The 25,315-nt window shown below is 48.7% G+C and overlaps 1 protein-coding gene across 2 annotated transcripts in view; it reads right to left on the reverse strand.

Moving 5' to 3' along the window:
- The window catches only part of Tmcc2 (transmembrane and coiled-coil domain family 2), a 36,047-nt gene extending 17,036 nt beyond the window's left edge, over positions 1–19,011 (reverse strand). Inside the window, exons 1-2 of one of the 2 annotated variants that reach the window (XM_021157752.3) lie at positions 18,274–19,011; positions 7,647–8,171 (exon numbers count right to left, since the gene is read on the reverse strand). In XM_021157752.3, coding sequence (XP_021013411.1) covers positions 7,647–8,171; positions 18,274–18,480 — 732 coding nt within the window. In that variant the 5' untranslated portion in view covers positions 18,481–19,011. Of the gene's footprint in view, positions 1–7,646; positions 8,172–17,200; positions 17,623–18,273 lie in introns of those variants that run through there. The other variant, XM_021157761.3, reaches the window with a different exon arrangement.
- Between the last annotated feature and the right edge of the window lie 6,304 nt (positions 19,012–25,315).

Below are 25,315 nucleotides of genomic sequence, written 5' to 3' on the forward strand. Positions count from 1 at the left end.
CTCTGCCTGGCAGGGATAAAGCCAGAAAGTACAAACTGCATCGAGAACAAGACACAGATGCAGGGATCAGGTTAATGGTACTGTATTTCCATTGCCTCACCTGGCACTGAGGGACCAGGGTCACGTTTCTCATCTCAGGGATGTGGCAGATGCAGGGAAGAGCATTCTCAGTAGCTGGAAGATGTTTGCCAACTCCCATGACCCATGCCCACATCCCAGTGCTGGCTCCACACAGTCTGGAGCCAGATGACAGAGCTCTGCCTACTGCTGACTGTTACTAGCCCTGGCTGGGAGCTCACACCCAAACCCAGAGCACACCTGGGCACAACATGGCTGAGGGAGCTAAAGGTTGAGAGAAGCCTTGGCTATAATGTGCTACCTGTGTCTAGACTGGCATGATCTCAGCTCCATGGGCTATAGACAAAGAGCTCATCTCCCACAGGCCCTGACCTGAGCTTAGCAACAGGGGTTAGGTAACAGTGGAGTTGTCCAACTTGTACACGGTATCTCTGGCAATTGTACACTCCAGAATCCAGAGCTAATCAGGAGGGCAGAGTATTTCCACCCAGAGAGATCAGTGAAGTAGGGAAAAGGCAAAAGAAGGCTGCCCTAGAGGCTGGGAATGTACTGGGGCAGGAAGACCCAGCTTACGTTCTGAAAGAAATGGGGCTGCTGTTGCTTATGACATCTGGTATCAAGGGCAATCTTTATTCTTCGGCCCCTCTCACATCTGAACAGAACCGCAACAACGTGAACAAACGGTTTCGTTTGAACAGGAGGAATGAAATCACACTAAAGTAGATCTTGACTCTGCAGGCACGACAGGATATACAGGGCAGCAGGGGGCTCAAGGTATACTGAGCCAGAGAGCACAATGGTTTAAGGCAAATGAAAGCCACCCAGCCTTGGCTTGGTGGGTGTCTGGAAGGACTGCCCAGTCTTGGAAGGTCCTCCAAGGAGTAGGGCAGATACCTCAGTGCAAGGGAACCTTCCATACAGAGAATAAGAAAGGGGGTAAAGAGAAGGGATGGGGAGAGGAGCAGACAGACAGCGTAACTGTCCTCCTCAGAAACCTAGGTAAGTAAGTGGCCATGCCACTTGGAAGGTGGCAGTGCTATACGGGAAGCTGCTGTATTTGTGTATATCGGCTGAACAACTGGTCTGATCTGGAAAAAAAGTTACTATAGTCTCTGTACAGCCAGGCCTAGAACGGCAGGGGCCTAATGGATGAGTAGTTGGTGGGCCTCCAGTGCCTAGGGGATGTGTTTGGAACCTCTCTTAGCAATCAGCCCTGCCCCACCACTGAGCCTGCAGACTGCTAGTTGTAAATAAACCAGGCCCCCCTGGGCGTCTGCCAAAAATTCAGTCCTCTTGGCAAGAGGTGGAGCTAAGGGTGGGCCCCTTTTCTCACCATCCTGCAAGTAAACAGGGAACTTATTTACATGGGGTAGGGAAGTTTTGTTGATGGATAAATCCTTGGGAAGTACACAGGATGTCCACTATCTGCCCTGGGCTGGGAGATGAGCTGCAGCTCACTGCTCCCCCTCTACCGCCTGTCACTGGAGATAACACATGCAAGTTAGAGCAAACTGTCCATGTGGGACAACCTCTCCCCTCACCACCTCACCCCTGTGTGACTATGGAGACCCTACTCCTTCACCCTAGCCTACCCCTGGGGCAGCAGGGCAGAGTTCACTGGCTGCAGGATTCTCTCAAAGCCGTATAGACCCTGGCCTTCATGGCTCCTCAACCAGAGGACAGAAGGGAAGACAGGACCAAGCCAAGGCAGAAATTAGCCATACAGCTGGCTCCCGTGTCATCCTATCACTAGCCTCCATCATGGACCTTGCACTGGTCCAGGATGGGCAAAGACTAGGTGGGGTATGTAAAGATGGCTGAGGAGAGGAGAGGCTTTGAGGGATGCCCAACCACACACAAAGAGAGGAAACAGAGAACAGAAGCCTCCGGCTCCACGTTCTCCAGGAGCTGCGTTTGAAAAGAGAAAAAGGAAATGAAGGGGGGGGGGGCATACAGAATATGTCTCCTTTACTTTCAGAGGAGCCAAATGGCCTAACCTAGCTAGCGCCTCCTTCTCCATGCCCCAGGGCTGGTTCCCCAAACTTAGAGCCACACACAAGGTTACCTCTTTGCCTACTTATCTGTGATGACCAGTCCACGGACAAATGATTTCCCCCTACTTGACATATGTAAGACCCGAGTGTGCCGACCTTGCCCAGTGTCACACACATAAAGGAAAGCAGAAGAATGGGGTTAAGGGAGAATGCTGTTGTTTGTAATAGCGAAATAACTAAAGGCAGAGCTTAGCTGAATCTGGAGGAACAAAGGATAGCCCAGCTCCCCCATCGGGAATAACTTGCTGACCTGTGAGGCCCCATTTGTCTCTGCCACACCCTGCTCCTTCAAGTAAGGGCTCCAGATGCCTGACTTTCTCTGAGTGGGTTCTGTGTGAACCCTTGCAGGGCCAGTCAGGAACCCTAGATGCCTTCAGGGTGTTTTGGTAACTCAAGCCCTACCAGGGTGCTCTGGTCTAAAAGCCAGCTGGTAAGTTGCAAACAATGGTGAGGGGTGTGGGGACTGGGGGAGGCTTATGAATTAAAAATAGACACTAGTATCTGCAGGGTGCCTGCAAGAGAGCATGTGGGTTGTGTTTACTAGAGAGAAGAATACTTCCTATTCATACCCAGACCACACGCTTCTCCTGCCAGCCAATGGCCTCTGGGTCTGCAGAATCAGATGATAGTGCTTAAAGCTTTCAGGTGGCTAGAAGATCCTTCTTCCAAAGACAGGAAGAACCCCCAGGGCCACACCCATCTCTAGAGGGACAGCCAGGTCTAGCAAATCTATACCTTAGGAAGAAATAGTGAGTGCCTCTTTCTCAGGACCTAGCTGGAAGTTCTGAACAAGCAGCCCCTCCCTTCTTGAAGGACTTAGTTTTCACTTATGAAATGGAAGAACGACATCTGCTCTGCCAGCCTCATGGTTTGTTGTGAAGGTGGACCAGGCTCACAGCAGCAGAGCTCACAGTTCCAAATCACAACAGAGATAAGAAGCCAGGCTTGGCGGCACATACCTTTAATTCCAGGACTCAGAAAGCAGAGGCCGGTAGATCTGGTTCATATAGTAAGTTCTACCTAAGGCTACACAGTGAGACCCTGCCAATAGATAGATAGATAGATAGATAGATAGATAGATAGATAGATAGATAGATAGATAGCAAAAGTTAAATCTTAAAGAAAAAGAATAGAGGAGAGTGGCCTGGAAAGATGGTATAGCAGTTAAGAGCACTAGGCTGCCCCTTTCAGAGGACCCTGGTTTAATTCCCAGCACCTATATGGCAATTAATAAGAAGCAACCATTTCCCCAGCCATCCCCCAGTGAGGCTACCCAAGGCTTAGGGTCTGGCCATCCATATACAGCGAGAAGGAATTCTCTTCCCACACATCATCCAGACACAGTGTCAAGATAAACAGTGGGGTGGGAAAGCCCCCAGAAATCTGTCCAGCTAGCAACCTGCCCAAAGTGCACGGGGTCCCTGCCTTCCAAAGCTGCAATCATCACCAGTTGCTGAAGGTACCTACTGTCTACCTATTCCCTGTCTTCCTAGGCAGCTAGAGAACTCCAGGGGTATCCTAATTAACTGGAGGTTCCAAGGATTAGCTCCCCCACCCTGCTAATTCAAGCCCCTCATGTGACAGGATTTTTCTAAATAAAATTCTGAAACGCTCTTAGTGACTCACCCATGAGAGGTGGGCCCAGCCGCTGCTGGACAGACAGAGCTTTCTCATTAAGGGCTGAGCAACCTGGTTCCAGCTGGTGGGCCCCACCAGCTCTTGGGTTCAAGAGGCCACAGCCTAGCAGCCAAGTGCATCCAGACCTCCCCCTTACTGCACACGTCTCCCAGCAGAAGCCAGGCTTGCAAACGCAGTGCCATCATTTTAAATGCTATCTATATGCTGACACCTCCCAAATTTATGCCTCCAGGTTGGATCTCTCCCCAGGACTCCAGACTTGTTCATACTGCTGCTTATTTGGCATTTCGACAGGGGTGTTTAATAGCTGCCTCAAACACAACACAGCCAAAACCCAGCACTGCCTGCATCCCAGCAAAGGAACTGCTGTTCAGTTTGCCACCTTTCTTGCTGTTCAGCTCACAGACCTGCAGCCAGGCTCCAAACCATGAGCCATCTACGACTTCTCCAGTTCTGTCATGACCCATACCCAATCCGTTGGATTGCCCCTGGCCTTGACGTCTGAAACAAATCAAGAGTTCGGCCAGCATCCTTTCTACAACTCCTCCACACCAAACACCAGCCCCTCTGGAATATACACCGGCTTCCTCCCAGACCCCTGGCTCAACCCTGTCACACAGATGAGCACCAGTGATCTTTTATCAAGATTTCTAGCACTTCCTCTATCACTTGAGGGAAAAAAAAATAATCACAAGTCCTTTTCCTGGCATATTGGTCGTTTGTAGTGTTCCCCGCCCCTCTTCAGCCCCAGCCCCAGCCCAGCCTGTCTCTAATTTGATGCTGTGTTCTCTGCTTTGCTGCCTCCACTCTATATCCACACATTGTCAGAGAGGGTTTTCTGACCAACCTGTCAAAACAGAATGCCTACCCACATTCTCTGCCTTCATGCTCCGAGTCTGTTCTGCTTCTCAGCACTCTTACTACCAAATGCATCCAGTGGTCCCCAGTGGTTATCTCCTCCCACCAGGAGGGGTTCCCTCGCTGCAGGAACCTTTTCTTTCATTCACTGAAGTTCCCTTAATTGCTAGCAAAGTACCTGGCACTTAGAAAATGCTCAGTAAATATCATCAAATAAAGGGGAGCTCAGGGAGGGGCATCTGCTGACTTATGGCTGCTGGCTGAGGCTCTGCTAGAGATGGGTGGTCCAGGACCATCTGTGGGAAGTCCTTTTTCTTGAAGAAATGTAGAATCAGTGTTACACGTAGAACATATGAAATGACTCAACAGCTCATGGTCACAAACAGTTGCAAAGTCATCCTGGGTGTGATAATTCTGCCAAAGCAAAACCTCAGGTCTGACAAGTTAGTGGCTGAGCCCCTCCACTGATTACTAGTGCCAGCCAGCCACAGAGGCAGGGCAGCCGGCATGGTGGGAAGAGCACTGGACTTGGGATTAGGACCCCCAGGTTTATACAACTGTGCCACAGATTCTGAGCTCTGTGGTTTTAACAAGGCATACCCCCTCTTTGGATATGTGTGTGTGTATTTTTTATTCCAAAATTTGAACTCTCAGAACATGGCTCATCTGGCTAAAGAGCACCAAGCTGAACCCAAGCAAGCCACTGTTCTGCACTGACTCCCAGATAATTCTCAGAGCTGAGATGTACAACAAGTCACAGCCAATGTTAAAAAGCTGAGTCTGTGCTGGTGACCATCTATATTAGAGACAACACTACAGCCGAGTGTCCTTGGAACTACGCTGCTGGAGATCCCACTAACCTGTCACTCCCAGATGGGATCCACAGTCACCCAGCACTTCTCCTTTGTTCTTTCCACTGTGCCCATCCTTTGTGGTAGGTCACTGCCATCAGCAGGCTCTCCCTGCAGCTCCTCTTCCCCAAAGCTCCTGTGCTCTAGAAGTCAGGCCACTTCCTCCAGCTCTCATGGGCAGACCAGCCCTCAGCTTTGAGCTCCCTGCTGTAGCAATTTTCCTCCCTCTGCCCTCTATACATCATCTGCCTTTATGTCTCTCTGATTTCCACCATCATTCACCAAGCAAAGCCTGGCTCATAGCTTCCCCTCTACCAAGCGGCCCACCTAACCTCTGGGCTCCTGGCATATCAAATGAAATCTCTTTCCATTCCTTCCTTGTCTGGGCCATATTTCCCATTTCCCAAGACACCTAATCCTGTATTCTTCTTCTAAGGTTCAAACCTAGTACCTGGTATGTGCTAACATACTCTACCACTGAACTTATATCCCTAGTCCTTGTTTTATTGAGAGTCCCACTATGTAACTCGGATAGGTAACTATGTAACTCATGATCCTCCTGCCTTAGCCTCATTAAGGATGGGATTATAGGTATGTACATTCACACCTAACCAAGTTTCCAGTTCTTAAACCCCAATGGCATCTGTCTCCAGTTCCTCCATATGCTCTCTCGATGCACTTGCTCTTTAACCCCTGAACATCCCCCATCTCCTCTTCTCCACATCAGCTTTCTTTACCTCCTTTGCAAGCCAAAATTTTGTGCTAGCTCTGCCATCTTTGCCTTGAGCATCTCTCCCATCAATCCTCCAGCTCTTTCCTTCTGCTGATGAAGTCCATGAGGGGGAAAATTAATCCCAGCCCCAGAGCCTTGGAGGGGCACCCAGGTGTGTGGGAGCAAACCTGCAGAGAGATGCTGCTGTGGCCCGAGAAAGGAGGGAAGGAGGGGGGAAACCGATGGGCCACAAGCCGATGGGGTCAGAGTGGCTTCCTGTCCCTTCTACATCAGCGGGATCTGGTCTCAGCCTTCTCTTCACTTGAACTGTCCCCTTGAGGATCCACCTCATCCACATCGGGGGACTTCAACCCTGTGCTGCTTTTACCTGCCAGCGTACCCTCAGGCCACTGCCAGTACCTGAAACAGGACAGCCCCTCTCCCAAATCCGCTTCCTCTCCCCTTCATTTCCTGTTTTCCTTATCTTCTTTCTCCATTGATTCTGACTCCCCAGTATGTTGTAAATTTCTCCCCTTTCCTTCTCTTGGCTGCAGTCTCCTTGGCTCCTCCCCCACCCCCTTCCTAATCTACTGCCTAAGTCCTAATCACTCTCTGTGCCCTCTTCCCTGCCTAACAGCCTCCCATAGCTTCACTTGACTCTCAGACTGGTCACGGTATGACCCTCTCTCTGTGCTCTGGCCTCTGCCTCCCTGAGTCTCCACAAGCAAGAAGCACACGCCGCCAGCTCCCTTGCTTTGCTATATACCAACCTTCCCTGCCTCCTTCAAGATTGAGTTAGTAGAGACTTCCAGACAGTCTCTGGCCAATTCCCCTCCACCCACACTGCCTACTGTGTTTCCAAGCTCCAAGGCATCCATCAAAGCCTTCCCACCAGTGTTTCTAGACACAGGGTGGCATGAGATCAGCCACACTGGTTTGTGTGCTCCTCTAACATCCAATAAACACTCAGTTAACATTTGCTGCACAAATAAACAAATGAGTTGGAGACATTCATGAAGTGCCAAATCACACTTCATGGATTCCTTCCCTTTGTCAGTTGGTAATAGTCACAGGACAGATAGTGTGCCAGGTTCCAATCCAGGAAGTCACCTCTGCTAACTCTTTACTCTCATTGCCCCCATTTCAATTGGCAATACAGAAGAGCAAAGAGATACAGTGGCTACTTAGGAAGAATAACTAGGCCTCAGTCTCCTCAAAACATATTTAAGGAAACCCGAAATTACTATCAGCCTGGGCAAACAACCATTTTTGAAAAACCAATCCCCTAGACAAACAAAAATTAGCTCCTTGGATAATGCACTTGATGTCTGGCTCTGTCATATCCTAACTCCTCTGCCAGGACAGATAATAGAGTAGCAAGTATCAGCAGTGCCAGTCGGGGCACCAGCTGGGCCTTAGAGGTTTCATTGTGGCTCTCCTTCCACCCAGACTTACCTTGTCCCCGATGCTCTCTGCTTCCTCAGCCAGGAGGTACGCACTGCTGCCATCGGCCAGGAGCAAGGCGGTGTCGGTGGTCGAGGAAGAACGGGGTCGGCCCTGATGCTGGTGCAGGATGGCGGCCAGGCTGCTGTCCTGAGGGGCCTTACGAAGCAGGTGAGGACTGCCACGCTGTGGCTCCAGGGAGCTGCTCTTGGCACGGCGGCCACCGCTCCCGCCACTGCTGTGCAGGCTGGCGCCCCGCTTGATGGAGGGCCTGGAGCGGATTTGCTGTAACACCCGGTTGAAAGCAGTAGGTCGGGCAGGCAGGTCGTGCAGGGACACAGCATAGGAGACGCGGTGCATCTCCGGGGAGCGTTCCTTCTCATCTGGGGAGTCCTGATCGGATAGGCCCTGCTGTTGCTGCTGCTGCTGGGCCTCCTGAGACGCCTGGTGCTCCCTCTCCCGTGACCTGCGGCGGCTGTGAAACAGGTGCTTCAGGCCGTGGCCAAACATGGAGCCCTCTGAGAGCTGCTGGATTTTCTTAAGGGGGAAGAGATAAAAAGCCCTGGTTAATGGAAAGCTCCTGGATGCCTTGTCAATCGGGGTTGAAGGTGGGATTATTCTTAAGAGAGCAGAGCTGCTAGTTTAGACATCTGAACGCTGGGATCCCTATGGGTGGCCTGCCAGGCCTACAAGGTCATCTACCCTTTGGTTCCTAAAGTAAGTTCAGCTTTTAGAAATCTGAACAGAGCCGGGCGTGGAGGCGCACGCCTTTAATCCCAGCACTCGGGAGGCAGAGGCAGGCGGATTTCTGAGTTCGAGGCCAGCCTGGTCTACAAAGTGAGTTCCAGGACAGCCAGAGCTATACAGAGAAACCCTGTCTCGAAAAAAACCAAAAAAAAAAAAAAAAAAAAAAAAAAAAAGAAATCTGAACAGGATGTTCTCAGGCCGTAGCCTGTAGCTTAGTAGCACACAAGTAGTGAACAGGCATTCCTGGAGCTACATCCTTCTCAATTGGTCTCCCCAGTCTCATCACCTCCTTTCTTCCATGTCAGACTGTCCTTCGGGCTGCACTGGGGCATTGAGACCACCAAACCTCCCTTCCCACAGAGGTCTCATTGACAGTCCTTGGAAAAAACAGATCCATATAATCAGGTTATACCTCCGAAGCAGGCTCTGCTGATTCTGCATCCAGCACCTTTTTCAGCCTTCCTCACCAATCAAACTGCAAGGTGTTACTGCACCTTGCTAGAACTTCCTGCTTCACTTTCTCCATAAAGGGACTGGTCCTTTCTAACTCCCCCATCTGGGATGTGAAAGCAGTGTCTGGGGAATTGGTAGCCATATTGTAACCATGAGATGACATAGCCGATGACAGAGGACAACACATGCCAGGAGGGTTTACAAAATAGGAGTCTACAAAAAGCTACCTCTGTCCATAAGAATCTACTATGACTTTCGGTTACTTACAGCCAGTTAAGTTGTGATATAGCTGACAATGAAATAAACATTATTTTTCTGAGCCTAGAATACCTACTGCTGTCCAGACAGGAGGCTTTCATTTCCCCCAGACTAGAGCCAAGCTGAATCCCTGGAGCCTGCTGCTGCCTCTCTGCGGCACTGCCCCAAGAGACACCACCTGCTTCCTCCAAGCCCCAGCACTACCAGGATAAATGGCTGGTGGCAACTGCCATGTAACGGTAGTCGGCTTCCCCGTGAGGAGATGGCTTATCTGTGTAGGCCACGTCTTCTCAAGAGCTCCAGAGCGGTGGGAGGCTGGGTGGGACCCAGAAGACCAGGGGAAACATTATACTGTGTCCTTTAAGAGGGAAACAGAGCCAAGTTACCTGGGGCTCAGGAGCCACAGCAGGCTTTTCTCTGTGTCAACATCCTATAACCTCACAAAGCAACCTCCACCATTAAAATAATTGTTTTAATAACCCAAAAAATTTAGACACACTAGTCTTTCTTTCTTTCTTTCTTTCTTTCTTTCTTTCTTTCTTTCTTTCTTTCTTTCTTTCTTTCTTTCTTTCTCTTTTAGAAACAAACAGAGCAAAAGTTTGAGCATGAAGAAAGCAGGAAAGAGTAAGTCTCCAGCTTCTGAGTGGCTGTCCACTCAGTGATGTCTGTGGCTAGCTGCACCTATGCTTCCATGTGACTACAGGACCCTCACAGAATGGAAGGACCCTCATTCAAGCCCTACAGTCCACCCCTGGTGCCTGGAACCTCACAGGCCCTATCTGTCCATTTTTACACCTCACTGTTAGCTGAGTTTGGAGCTCTGTTCTCTCCTGCACAATCTCACTGTTTCCTCAGATTCCCACAAAAGCAACAACCACACACTGGCACCCACAGATAGGAAATGATTCCTTCTGAAGAACTGAGGTTTGGGGTGGCCCTAGAAACAGGTCTTCTGTGCCAGGTGCTCCCAGGGTTGCCATTTCTTCATAGAGGCGGCACCCCAAGCCCACTTGAATTTATACTGGTCAAAACCAAGATGTCCAAGGTAGAGTGGATGGTAGCACACATGTGTCATTAAGCGCAGAGTGAGCTAGATAGATCCTGGGCCTCCTGACTACAGCTGAGTTACCATCTCTCTTCCTCACATGGCCAGGCCCAAGCTGATACAAGACTTCCAGAAAAGTACCCCAGATAGGGCCTCCTGGCCCTGATTTTTGCCTGACTGTTCCTGCTAAATACACTACATCCCCTGAACTTTTTTACATTCTATTCCAGGCCCTTCCCCCATACCCCATCCCTAACTTGCTTCTCCAACATAGAAGCCCCTCTTTCCCACCCACTCAGGGTGACAATATTTCCCCTAAAAGACTTTAGTTGAGTTCCTGGGTACACAGCTCTGGCATCTGGTGCATTATGGGGCAGGGGGTTGGAGAATCTCAGTTACCGACCAGCCACATCGTCTCCACCCCTACAACCCTTGTCTAATTTGCTTTTAAAATTATACAAAGTGTTTTAAACTTTTGCTGTCAGCCTAACCCGACACTAGTCTTATTCCAGGAGCCAAAAGCTGACGGAGCATAGTAGCCATGTTCCATTTTGCAGATGAAAAAAACCTGAGGCACATAACTGTTAGGAGGATAATCCAAACCATAAAGATGAGCCTCCAACCTCTAGTTGAATTTACCTTTCCTGGCCTACACCTGGCACAAGACTACAGTAGTCGTTGTGTCTGCTGGGACAACACCTAAGGCAGGATTAAAATATAGCCAAAATGTCAGAGTCAGGAGGGTCGGGCACTAAACTGTAGGGGGTCTGCTCAGGGCTCATCACGGGACCTGGGCAAGCCTCTAGCCACAGGTCTGCAGGTAATATCTTCATTTCTCCCTTCCCCAGGAGCTCTGTATGGGAAGGATCTCTGCACCAGCAGTACCCAGGAGTCCACGGAAGATATGAAGGAAAAAAGCAAAAAGTACATTAAAGAACGATGTGGGGTAGGGGGAGTAAGAAGCAAGAATAGCAGGGTGACACACAGGCCAGCTGCTTCTACCTGTGGGTGTCAGCGAGATGGTTAGGGTTTTGACATAACATGATGTGAGGGAAAAAGAAAAGAAAGAAAAGAAAAAAAACCCTCAGTTCATATACATACCCAGCCCCAAGTTTCAGAAGTGAGGAAAACCATGGCGACTAGCTCGAGGGAACTTAGCCACCAACGCAGCAGAAAGCGCCACCTGCTCTGACTAACAGGTTCCAGCTTCTAAATGTCACTTGCTCTCCACATTGACTTTTGCTCTCCTCCAGCTGCCAAAAGCCACTGCCAGGGCCAGACAAAACTGTGTGTCAAGAAGAGACCTGCGAGGCTGGAGAGTCAGGGATGGGGCACAAGCTTTCTGTACCCATGGGAAATACAGTGTGTCCCCAGGCTGGCCAAGGGGATAACTAAAAAGGGCAGCTTCCACCTCACCAGGGGAGGGCAGTGAGGGAGTCCTACTGTCCCTACCCTGGAACTGTCTTCCAGAGTAGGGAGGCCCCATGCTCTCTGGGCAGCACTGTGCTCTCGGGAAAGAGAATGGTTCTCTTTCCTGAGAACCCTGTGGTTTCTGAACAGCAGGCTTCAGCTGTTCTCCTCCCTGGGTGTGGGTCCAACAAAGGGAAGTTTGCTCCAGATTTTGCAAAGACAGCTTAAAGATGCCAAAAGGAAAAGGCTTCAGGGTGTGGTCTCCTTAGCACCATTTGGCTACAACAACATGACCCAAAGCAGTTTCCAATACCTGCAGGTCCCTATGTCCTCATCAAAATCCTGGAATCACTGACAGGGTCATGGGCAGGCACAATTAACCAAGAGCTAATAATCTCCAGGTATCAGCTGTTTAGCCTTCCTTAACCTGGTCTGGCATTCCCTCTGCTCTACTACAGACATGGCTGTGAGGACTCAGGGGTACCTGGGTCACCCTGAGCCTTTATAAGCCTAGGTCGCCAACGTTTCCTCTATTTATAGGGTCTCTATGGAAACAGGGCCAGCTTTAGAGAACGAGTCACTGGGAAAACCCACAGAGACTGTCAGGATCCCAAGGGGATTGTTAAGTCTCCACTACTCCCTCCCCAGTCCCAAACAGCCAAGGCAGGCTGTGGAGGGGGTGCAGGGCAGGGTCTCTCCCCCCCCCCCCCAGGCTTCATGCTGCTGACCACAGAGTGGTGGAGAGGCAGCAGCAGCTGGTTCCCAGCCTGCTTGGGGTTTCTATTGGAAACACAGCCATGGGAACATGGTTTCTGCATTCACCCTTCCCCAGGATCAGTTCACATCCAAACCAACAAGAAAAAAGCAGGCCTTACTTAAACCAAGAACAGTTGAGTCCCAGTGCCACCCCCATTTCAACTCTTGTGCCTTTTGTGCTTAGAACAGTCTGGCTGGAGCTAACGAAGGTCAGCCGGGAAAGGTCACCTCACCCACTGGGGCCTCTGCACAGAACTAAGTCATGGAGCCCAGCACAGGAGATTTTTATTAAAGTTGCCATTTCGATGCACCCTCTCTCTGCCTCTCCCGGTTATAGCTATCCTCTACCCACTCTCTGGTCATGCCAGCATACATGGCATCCCTCTACTCCGAACCCATGAGGGCTCATTATCTGCACCATTCGCTGCAATCAATCACGAGCTGTCTTGGGCCTTGGCCTCTAGAGCGCTCTCGGAGGGCTCTCCACCCTTTTACCCACCGGTTTGCTGAATCCTTGACAAGATGAGTGGCTGCCGAGCTGCAGCTGTCTCACCTATTACCTGGTAGAGACCTCACTGCAAACGTGGCCGTTACAATTTACTTATTTGTCCCCAGTCTACAAAACAATCCTAAAAAGTGATGTAATCCTTAGAGAATCACCTTCTGCACAGGCTTAATCTTTTCCAACATTTAAAAATGCTCAGTTGAGCAGTTTTTTGCTTGTTTTCTAACGCAGATCCCTCCTACTATGGCTCGAACTCCTGTCTCCATCTATCATCTTAGTAATTGCCAAGAATGTGTTGACTTGGAAGGAGAATGGCCTTGCTGTCCTCGTAGATGGCTCAGGGAGGGTTTGCTGGGGGATTCATGCCCTTGCAGCCAGCTTCCTTTCCTGCAGTGGCTATCTCTTAGCTAGTGTGGCTGGAAGGGGTGTCCTTTGCTAGTTTGGTTTGAGAAGTGAAATCCACCACCTGCCTGTTCTCGTCCAGCTTTGTTTTAACTTCTGAACACAAGTGACAGACTCCTGTGTTTAGCAGTCAAGCAGAGACCCTTCTTTATGGACGCTTGTTTAGCCAGGGCCTGGGTCCAAAGAACCACCATCCTATTAGATGGGGATTTCCAAGGGAGATGCCAAGTCTCCTGGAAAAGGTCAACACAGGCGATCCGGGTTGTAAGCAAGACCATCCACCACACCTGAGCACCTTCAAACCTCTCCCTATCCACAGCAGCATTTAACCTTGCCTCCACATTCACAACCCATTGACCGTTCCGTTTCAACTCCTTGTAGAGGGAGACATTCTTAATGTGATTGGCAGCCAAGCCACAGTTGGATACACACAGAAAAAGAAGCCCGCTCTGTAAACACTGAATTGCAACTAGGGCAGCTGGGAGTGAATCTAGAACCCAATCTGTGGCAGAACAGAGAGCTTCATTTGCCACATGCTTCCCTGCAAGCTCTGGTTCTTCCCGAGCCCACACACAGGGCTGCTCTGAATACTGCTGCAGGCTGGGGGTGGGGGACAGTCCCCAGCCTCAGGATCCAGTGTCCTCATAAAGTAGAGATGGGTCAAAACTAGCAACTTGAGCATCCTCGGAGCTGGCCCCCCAGCACTGACAGGGAAAGGGAACGGGGTAAACACTATACTGAGGTCTAGGTTCTTGACATCTTATGTATCCTAGCTAGGCGTTCTCCTTGTTTGTTAATTAATGCTCTGCCCTTTCTTTACTATTCTGATCTCAAGCCATCTCCTCTTCAAGCATCTCCCTGATTAACCCATGGATCGTATTCCACTGCATGTGCCCCAAGCACACTGAAGCCTGGGTGCCCTAGGAGTTTTCTTGCAAGTGTTTCATTCTGGAGGCCCTGGAGGCTCACCTGAAAATGAAGAAGGCATTGCCTTGCCGAAGAACTAAGTTTCCATTTCCTGGGTTTGTTCTCCCTCAATCCTGCTTCCCCTGGTGAAATCTACCTGAGGGGCCCATGCCCCATAGATTGCAGGGATACTGTCCGGCCCCCCCCCCCAGGATAGCCATACTCCACAGTCAATGAATCATCCAAAGTCCCAGGCTATACACTGGCCTTCATACCCCCGCCCCCCTCTCAAGTCTAGTAGTAGCTAGTCTTCTCATTTATTTAAAGACTGATACAGCAAAATTTAACCAACTCCTGGCCCTTAAAAAACAAAACAAAACAAAACAAGCCGGGCAGTGGTAGTGCACACCTTTAATCCCAGCACTTGGGAGGCAGAGGCAGGCGGATTTCTGAGTTGGAGGCCAGCCTGGTCTACAAAGTGAGTTCCAGGACAGCCAGGTCTATACAGAGAAACCCTGTCTCAAAAAAACCAAACCAAAACAAACAAAAAAACAATAGAACAATAGAACAGAAACACAGAGGGTCGGGAATGTCAATGTTAATTTGTGAATAGATGACCTGTCTATTTCTGCTTTTATTAAACTGCACATGTGTCTCTCTATGGACACCATTATATGCATGTCCTATTTCAATGTTTATAATAACATCTTTCCGTCTTAAAGTGCCCAGTTATCTGTTAAGTCAACAGACTAACACAAACCTACCCTCTCACCAATACACTGAATGGGGAAGGAACAGGAGCCATTCGTAGGATGCTGAAACACCCTCAAGTACCCGACCAGGAAAACCACCTAGGGTTCAGCTCTAATTTCCCTTGGTGTCTGTTGTCTTCCCTGCTCCTCACTCAGTAGGAAGAGAGAACAGAATAAGCTATGAACAGAGGAACAGGATCTGAGCCTTGAGTCAAGAGCACTTCCAACCAGATAGGAACAACATGAAGGTGGAACTCCCCTATCTTCTTGAAGGAGTGATCATGATACTGTTCAGAAATCCCAGAGGACAGAGCACCTCTGGGAACTTTCCCTGGCCAGCATCCTCCGGCTCTTCCTCTCAGAAAAGGCTCTGTTCCTGCACAGAGCGGTGGGATTGGAGTGAGTGGTGGAGGGTGGGCAATGCCTTCCCGCAACCTCAGGCTTCTCCAGGGTTCAGGAAGAGCTGCACACTATACTCAGCCATTCTCCCAGGCCTCAGCTACAGGCTGTATTCTGACAGGATCTCTGTGTGCCGAGTTCCCCTAAGCTCCTCCCCACCCCTTCTCACTACAGCCAGTCTCCTCACTAGAGAATTCTGTTACACTTTAGGTCAGCCAGCCAGTCTCTCCTGAACAAGCAGGGACTCTGGATAGCAGCAAAGGATGGGATCATGAGACCAAGTGAATGGAGCCATGAGCTTGAGTGGTTAAAGGAATCCATTTTAACTATCAGGCTCCCCTTATATACTGTCTGCTGAGATCTTCCCCCCTGGAGGATTCATGCTTATATGAAGCTCTGGCAAAGCCTCAGAAGTGTTTACACAAGCCTCCTATGGGACCAAGCCCATTCGCAGGTTGCTTTTCTGTTATAGTTACCGTTTTAAAATGTTACTATGTAACTATTTTCCAGACCACCCCACCCCCCACCCCAACCGCATAATCACAGATTCCAAGCTACCACAGAAGAAATTTACAGTGATAGAGGGCTTGTCTAGCATGCTCAAGACGCTGGTTATGATCTCAGGACATCCACCCCTACCCCAACCTCCACACAAAATAAGCCAAGAAATGCACATCGTGATCATCCTTGAAGGACCAGAGAAAGCCAAAGCCCCTAACACTGCTGAGCATCACTAGCTGGGCATCATTCAGATCTCTAGCAAAGACCAAATTCTCCTCTTTCTCTCTTGCTATGGAGGTGCTTTAGATAGAGCTAAATGCCTTTGCTCCTTGCTCAACAATCAAGATGACTGTCTCCATGACACACAATCAGTCACCATGCCTGGAGCTGTCACAAGAAAATAGAAGTGGGACTAAGGGACTGAAAGTTCCTATCTCCAAGTTCAAAATGAAAGCAAAAGCAAGCCAGAGCTCCTGAACAGCATCAACTAAACACAGGCAAGGGAAAAGGACATTCCAGATTAAAAAGCAAACACATCCCTCTTGGTACCATTATCAAATTCAGAACAAGTCAGCCCCCACCCAGTTCCAGAGACAATGATGGAAATTTTCCACTAAACTGTCAGCCATGGAAAACTTGTCCAGCACTGGAAAACAAGTTTTGCCACACTCCAATATCCCTTGTTCCTTTCTTCAGAAAAGTTAAGTGACATGTCACATTTTGGTAGCCCCGAGTCACATCTGGTGGAGAGGTCTCTGTCCTGCAGTAAACATGTTGTGATGAGACAGACAGAGATAAACAGGCAAGCGCTCTGTGCATTTCCCTGTGCTTGCATGAGCTTGGATCCACACTGCCTGGGCTGTATAGAAGTGTGTGTGTGTGTGTGTGTGTGTGTGTGTGTGTGTGTGTGTGTATGTGTGTAAGGGTCCTCAATTCTCAATTCCTCCTCAGGACAGTTCAGCGGTTAACATATTGTAGTCAAGTGCAGTGCTATTGCTCTCTCTGCCCCTGACCAAAATGAATGTCATCAAAAAAGATGACACAGGAGGGTACAGACAAGGAGCCTTGGGCAGCTTTATAGACACAGAGAAACTACAGCCCCCTTAGCACAGCCAGCAGAGGGAGGTCGAAAGGTCACCCCCTGTTCCTCTTGGCAGCATTAAAGGGACTTCTCTGTGCTTACCATCTCAGTTAAAACAGAAAACATGTCACTTGGGGGAGGGAGTGACACTTCTTGGAGCCTGAGGGAATCACAAGCTTTGTGAAGAAAGCCGAGGTGTTCAACACTCCATCATTACGCATAAGGTGGGTAGAAAGAGGTCAGGTTTGCAAAACTTCCACAAAATTTAAAAGTCCACACAAGGAGTGAGCGGGCTCTCTTCCCCAAGGGACAACACACACACACACACACACAAAGCACAGATGCACTCACCTGGCTTCCTGACTTTGAGCTGCTCAGACCAAAGAAGGAATGTCATTAGCTTATTCTAGTGAGCTCCTCGGGGCCCACAGCCATTTGGACAAGGCTTTAACCTAACGGGAGGTCTTTCTGCTCCCCTATCCCAGACCCTGCACCCTTTCCGGAGAAAATTTCCAAGGCATCAATCCCCAAGGCATTTAAGTTCCTTCCGGGAGCTGACATCTCTCTCAGCCCAGTTGTGAGCTGGCCTAAGGAGCCTGAGCCAGCAGTCCCGATGGTAACTCCAGCAAAGGCGCATTATTTATCCTGGCTGCTGCTGTAATTGATACAGAGATGTATTCAATACAGCTCGCCAATAGCCTGGAAGACCTCGGGCTGGAAAATAAACAGCTCCATGTGAACGGTCCTTTCCAATTCTGGTTCTAGCTGCCGGCTCAGCATGTGTGCAACTTGAACCGAGGCCCCAATCAGCCCAGGCTCTGCCCTGCCACCTGTCAGTTCTCCACCCTGGGGGTTGGTTCAGGAGGCAGAGAGGGATCTCCAAGTACTAGCTTAACCTCTGGCTCCACCTAACGGCAAGACATCTACACCCCCCTTTCATAGATGGACAAACTGAGCTTCGTTCAGGAAGGTGCTCAAAAAAAAAAAAAAAAAAAAATCCATACTCGGAGGAGGCTAATTGGCATAGGAAGGTAAACGGTCACCTATTTAGCTTCCCAAGCTACAATCTTCTTCTCTAGCCTTCCTACAGAAGGGAGAGTACTGTGAACTTTCTAAGTTAGCATCTTAGATCTCGCCAGCCCTTTGTCTGCAAAATAGCGTTTCACACACGTTCTTCAAACAATCTCAGATGAGTGAGTCATTAGAACGTTTGCTGAATAATGAAGAACACAGAGGCCTGAGATGGAGCTGATAGACAGGAACAAATGGTGCCTAGCTTCCCCCTCCGAACATAGCCGAACATCATTCATCCTCTCTGACCTCTGCGAGCTTCCCCATCACTTTTATTCGGTTAAGACACTTCTGCGAGGGGTGGGGGAAGCTACGTGGCGGGCTGGGCTTGCCTGGAGACGGTCTGCGCTCACCTTTAAATCAGGAGGCTTGCTTCGGGGACCCGGGTTGGGTGCCACCGCAGCGCCAGCATCTGAAGTTGGCCCGCCAGCGGAGTTAGCACTCGAGGCCTCCCCATGCCGGAGGTCCGCGCCTGGCAGAAGGCAAGCAGCGTCTTCCATCCCAGCCCCATCCTCCTCGCCCTGCTGTTGCTGCAGCTCGTCCGATTTGCACCTCTTCATGGTGTAAGTGGGTCGGCAAGGGGAATCTGTCCTTCTAGCGTGCTATCTTGGGGAGAGACCGCACCCCCCTCTTGCACTCAAAAGACCTGGGGTTTAAATTATGGACGAGGGGAGTAGGCAGATCACGAGTTCTTGAATTTAAGAAATTATCTTTTTAAAAGAGGATGAGGGAGGGGCGAAGAGGGGGAGCCTTAGGATAGTTTATTCCGACCTGGGGAGCGGAGGCAGGTCGCGGGCGAAGCCGGGCTGCAGCGGTCCTTAGGCAGTCACTGGCGCGGGAGGGGGGCCGCTCCCGACCCCCAAACTTTCTGCCTCAGGGCCCCGCAGGGCGGCAGGGAGCTGGACCACACCGCGCATCCCCGCCCGCAGGCTGGACTGCTGGGCCAGGCAGGGCACGCGGGAGCCGGCCGGGCGGGTCCCATAGGGCCGCCCTGGGCACCGGGCCCCGCCGCCCGCCGTCGCCCGCCGCCCGCCGCCGCCGCCCCGCATGGGCCTGCCTCCTCCCGCCCCGCGCCCCGCTTCTCCTCAGCAGCCGCGCAAGGCTGCGGCCACAGCCCGCCGCGAGCGCGGCCTACCCCGCCCGGGCCTCCGCCCGCCAGCGCCAGGGCGAGGCGAGCGCAGATGGCGCCGCCCGCCAATGGGAAGGCCGGAGGGCTGCGCGACGGCGCGCGGACACCGCTGTAGGCTTGGTTGCACCGCGCGTCCCCCGGGAGGGTCTGGAGGGCTGAGGCTGTGTTGGAGCTCAGCTCTGTGCCGGCTTTGGAGCCACCTCTCCCAGGCTAGGCCTTCACGATCACCCCGCCCATTCGCTTTGTTGAGGGGCACATTAAGTGTTTATCATCACTCCCCTAACTCTGCACCTTATATTATATGCATCCCTTCAGTTAGAGACAAGCTAGTCCCTTCTAGAATAGGTGGTTTGGGTCGCAAACCCATGCCTACCTTCATAGCTACAAAAGCAAAGGAGTGAGACTGTTCTGCCACATCCCCTCTTTCTCTGTTTTAAATACACATCTCATAAGAACGTAGGCTTTACGTTTAGAAATTCAGTGCCCAAATACATGCTCACCGGAAGCAGCTTTTAAACAGGAATGGGTATTAATGGTAGGTATTAATGATACATACTAAAGACTGGAAAAAGAATGTTGCATTTGCCCCATACTATTGCTAAGCAGTTTAGAAGATGAGAGCAGATGGAGCTACCTAAAAATGGAGAGTAGTAGTTTTCTACTCTATTAATTCCTATTCGTTCTGCAAACTGTATACCTCCTTTGGCATGGATGGGTTGCCCTTATTCAGCATCCAGTAGTTCTTAAGGCTTTGACTGGACCCTGCATCATCACCATCGTAGACGTCGTCGTCATCATCATCATCAATATCATCATCATCACCACCACCACCAGGGAACCAGACAGAAATGCGAATTCCTGGATACAACCAAATCAGAAGTCATGGACCCAACGAGCCATGTTTCACAAGCCCATGGGGTAATTCTCACACACGGTAACATCTGAGAAACACAGGCCTGGGCTACTGCAAAAGGCTGCGCCTCCCCCTGTGAGTCACAGAGCTTTCTCTGAAGGATTTTACAGTTTGCCAGTCTCTTTCACACTCACCAAACCCTTCTTGCCTCACTTCGGTCCCACTAGTCTGTGAGTTTCCTAACTCTGTTAAGCCTTTCCCCCATTCCAGTCCCTTATTTTGATGTGTATCCTAAAAGAGACCAAGTTGTTAAGAATTTACTCTATTCAGGGAGCCACTTTCTAAACTAAGCAGCTCTGTTTTTAGAAGATGGGAATTTAGAATGGGCTGGGAATGCAAAAACACTCTACCTCCCCACCCCATATCCACTACACAGTATCAGGCACAGTTTGGGAATGCAAAGCTAGAAGCCTTTTGGATTTTCAATGGTGAGGAATGGCAGAGTGCCAGAGCCAGAGCAGATCGTGGGCAGGGACTAGACAAGCCGTTGGGGGAAGGGGGGGGGAGCAGATTCCCTCGGTATATGGTGCAAAGGAGAGAAACACACTGCTCTCTGCCTGGGCTGGGAGAGGAACATGTAGAGGCCCCTAAAGCATGAGCAAGTCTTGGGTGGCAAGGGGTTTGGAACACACAGTGGGCCCTCCTTGACTCCAAGCTGAAGAAAAGCAGAAGTTCTTCAAGAATCCTTCAAGAATGGGGCTGGAGATATGGCTCAGCAATTAAGAGCACTGGGCTCTCCTCCAGAGGTCCTGGGTTCAAAATAGCAGTGCCCAAATAGCAGCTAACAACTTATGTCCCAGGGAACCTAACATTTTCTCTGACCACTTCTTCCAGCCTGCCTGAGCATTAAACATCAGGCACACACATGGTACATAGTCTTCCATGTGGGTAAAGCACTTGTACATATGAAAATACAGTAAATAAATTCATAACAGAAAATTAAATACCCCCCCTAGGAAGCAGAAAACATCATAATTTTTACTTATGCTTCATTTCTCTAACAAATCGATGATCATCCAAGTTTGATTTTGAGGCAGTGCTTCACTATGAATAGCTCAGGGTAGCCTCTAAATTGTAATCTCCCTGAATCAGCCTCTGAGGGTTGAAATTAGAAGCATCTGGCTTAGATTTGATTTTTAAAATAGTATTATGTATTTATTATGTCTGTGTTAGTCAGGGTTCTCTAGAGTCACAGAACTTGTGGAATGTTCTTAAGGGAATGTATTGGAATGACTTACAGTCTACAAGACAACTAACCCAACAATGGTCAGTGGTGAATAGGAAGTCCAAGAATCTGGTAGTTGCTGAGTCCCAGGAGGATGGCTGCTTCAGCTTGTCTTCTGTATAAGCTGGAATCCTGAAGAAGTAGGCTCCAGCAGATGTGCTGGCAAGTAAGTGCAAGCAGATGAAGAAGAGTGGGTCTTCTGTCTTCCAACCTTATGTAGCCTCCAGGAGGAGGAATGGTGTGCACCACGCCTGGATTTGGAATTTGCTCTGTCTTAGGCTGGCCTTGAACTCAGAGACCTGCTTTCCTCAGTCTTCTGGGATTAAAGGCTTGTACTCCATTGCATGAGCCTAAGCTTTTCATGGCCACTATGCCTCAAGATCTGAATCGAAGGTGTGTGTCATCCCATGTTGAGATCTGGGTCAGAAATTTTTGTCTTCCAGCCTCAAGATCTGGATCACAGGTGTGCCCTCCAGCTCTGGATTATAGTTCATTCCGGATGAAGTTAAGTTGACAGCCAGGAATAGCCATAACAATGTCCAAGGTGTGAAACACATCAACAGGAAGTCTTTGGTGTGTTTCATAAAATCCTCTTTGTTTTCCTTCTTTTCAGGGTGAGCTACTGGGACTTGAACCCAGAGATTCACACATATTAAGCATATGTTCTACCTCTAAACTACACCTCCATCCCTAAACCGTGTCCAGGTTTCCTAGTTATTTGGAAATTGGGGTAATGGCTATCTACCTCTTAGAATGTTGAGTAATATATATAAAGTATCTAGACACTGCGTGGCACAAGGTTACAGGCTATGACTCTATCATAGATGTCATCCATAAAATTCAAATAGATCTCAGCCATTTCTGAAAGGGACATACAGAAAGAAAGAAAGAAAGAAAGAAAGAAAGAAAGAAAGAAAGAAAGAAAGAAAGAAAGAAAGAGAGAAAGAAAGCTACTTCAAAGGAAGTTTAGGAGTGACATCATTGAAGAGACTTAAATGACCCGTAGCAGCTGGATTGAAGCAAGTGACAGATTTTCATTAGCCATACAACACAAGTAATCTGAGATCCATACAACTTGGAAGTATTTTGTTGATTGAAATTCTGCTTTAAAGGATTGGATTGATGGTCATCCTATTGTTCTTTGTTGCTTTGAGAAAACACAAGCGCACATTATATATTTATATTTAAGGTAGGACAAACCTTTGCAGACTTACAAAGCAAGAGGTTATGTTAGAATATCTCATTTTGTTTTGGTACATCTATTTATTATAACTAAATATGGTATAGTGGGAAGCCTGTTAGTCATGTCAAATGTATTATTATTATTATTTTACTTATTCACTTTACACCCCGCTCATTGCCCCCTCCTGTTTACCCCCTCCCACAATTCTTCCCCTGGTCCCTCCCCTTTCCTCTGAGCATGTGGGGACCCCTGGATATTCCCCAACCCTGGTCCATTAAGTCTCTGTGAGGCTAGGTGCATCCTCTCCTGAGGCCAGACACGGCAGCCCAACTAGAAAAACATACCCCATGTATAGGCAACAACTTTTGGGACAGCCCCGACTCCAGTTGTTAAGGGACCCACATGAAGACCAAGCTGCACACCTGCGTATGTCCTTTGGTTGGTGGTTCAGACTCTAAGAGTCCCAAAGGTCCAGGTTAGTTGACTCTGTTGGTCTTCCTGTGAGTTCCTATCCCCTGAAGGGCATATCCAAAATTTTATGTGAGAATTCTGATTCTGTTTGAGACAACCAAATCGATGAACCTATGTTCTCAACTGTAAGTGAACAGGGACAGCAATATGCATGGCTCTTCGCATTGCTATTGTGAGGAGTCAAGTGAATGAATCTCTGACATGCCTGTGCTGAACACATGACTGGCGTCAGTAAATCTGAATGAAGGGAGCGATGTGTTCACTCCCCCACATTGTAGGAGAAAAGCAGACTTGACCTACTAAACATGCTCCTTGAATAGAAATCTCAATTAGAATGAAGAACAAAGTCAGTCCTCACTAGTATTACATTTGCTAACTTGGTGGCTATGTATGGAAATAAAGATAAGAGTGTTACCGCGTGCTGTGTCCTTGTTAACACCCCGGTCAGTTTGGTCAACTGATGCTTTTCCCTATAGAGGCAAAAGTGCCAAGATGGATAGGTAAGACCAGAGTAGATGAATGTTTCTTTTTTCTATAAAAGCAGTTAAGTCTGAGAAATAAAAAGGTTTTTCCTTTTCTTTTCTTTCTTTCTTTCTTTTTTTTTTTTCCTTTTCTTTTAGGGTTTTCAAGACAGGGTTTCTCTGTGTAACACTGACTGTCCTGGATCCTGGAACTTGATCTGTAGACCAGGCTGGCTTCAGACTGAGAGATCCAGCTGCCTCTGCCTCTCAAGTGCTGGGACTAAAGGCCTGCGCCACCACTGCCCCTGCAGTTTCTCTTTTTCTTAACAGTGAAAGATTTGTAGATCATCGCAGAAAATAAATTGTTAAGTATGACCTTTTACTCTGTTAAAAGTTAGGAGTCATTTTTAAGCCTTTTTTTTTTTTTTTTTTTTTTTTTGAGACTGAGTCTCATGTAGTTGGGGCTGGCCAGCCTCCAATTCACTGTTGTAGCCAAAGATACCCTGACCTTCTGACCTCTTGCCTCCACCTCCCTAGAAACACATTTTAAAACAACATTTAAACATCAAATGAATAATGAGTTATCAAGTTTTGGGAGTGCCATTCTAAGATTCAGCATACCGAGTGGAACATTTAGAAGGGCAAAGCACTCTAAGGACTCGAAGGGTTATAATTTTAATCACTGTATTTTTATTTCAATGTCATTACAAATGTTTCTTTTTTAATGCAATTTTCTTCTTCCTTTTCTTTTGGAGAATAACACTTCCACTCAGTGCTATCCTGACAAGAAATCAAGTTCTTTTGGATTGGGAGTAAACTATGCAAATCATCATCAAAGAGATTGGCTGGAGTGTTGATGATGTCACAATCCCACCACCTAAGCCTAAGGTTCTTATTGGCTCTTGCAGGAGCCAGGGAGCACTGGGAAGATTCTATATTATTCCACAAATCCAGAAAGCCCTGAGCTTATCTAAATTTTGCATTTTTTTCTGATTTCTGCAAAATGTACCCAGAACGTTTTACAAGTAAGTCTGTGTAGCCCTTTAAAACAATTCCTTTACAATCCATCAAATAAAGCTCTCATGTTTTACTACCGGCCACTTTATTCTTAGACACCAAGAATTGTCTCAGTTTTCTTGCTTTTAGCTGAAATGCCTACAGAAAATATAGATACAGATACAATTTCCTCCATGGCACAGACCCTCTTAAAGTTAACTGTATTCCAGAGGACTAGGCAAGACCAGTGTTCTCACAGTAGCTCCGAGATCCCAATGTCTGCCTCACTCCTAGGGCTGGAGTATTTCCTCTCTACAGCACAAAGCGGAAAGTTCTCATGTCTTCTTTCAGATGGGATTCATCTTTATTTGGGAAACTGGGTGTTCCTCAGCAATAGGAGAAAAGTCGTGATAATCACGTGACCTGAGAAGATCGGTGAAGCATAAGCCTTGGTTGTACTGCTCTATGGAAGCTGGGATGGTAAATGGCTTTCTCATCTCTAGAGAGAACCCACATAACGTTTTCGGACAACCGGTTTCCTAAAAGCTTAAAATTCTAAACCTTAAAACAAAAGAAAAGGGGGTTGAGGAGGTTGTATGCTTGGCATACAAGCAAGAGTGCACCTACATAACAAGCCTATATGACAGCACATACTGAGGAGGCGGAGCCAGGAGGAGCCAAATTTGTGAGGTCCAGATTCAGTGAGAGACCCTGTCTCAAAAACAAGGTGAAGAGTCGAGTGAATGGGGCCTGTGAAATGCCCATGCAGGTCACATGACTAGTGTCCTTCAACCCTGAGTGAAGCAAGCTGAGTGAGCAAGACAGCTGCCAAGCCTGATGACCTGAATTCAATCCCCAGCATTCACATGGTGGTAGGAAAGAACAAACTCCTGAAGGTTATCCTCTGACCTTTACACATGTGCGCACACGTTTGAGTATATACACACACACACACACACACACACACACACACACACACACACACACACGCATGTGCACAGGCACCCAAGTGTGTGT

This window comes from Mus caroli, unplaced genomic scaffold, assembly GCF_978045245.1.
Source record: "Mus caroli unplaced genomic scaffold, Mus_caroli_1 scaffold_1, whole genome shotgun sequence".
Classification (NCBI taxonomy): Eukaryota; Metazoa; Chordata; class Mammalia; order Rodentia; family Muridae; genus Mus; species Mus caroli.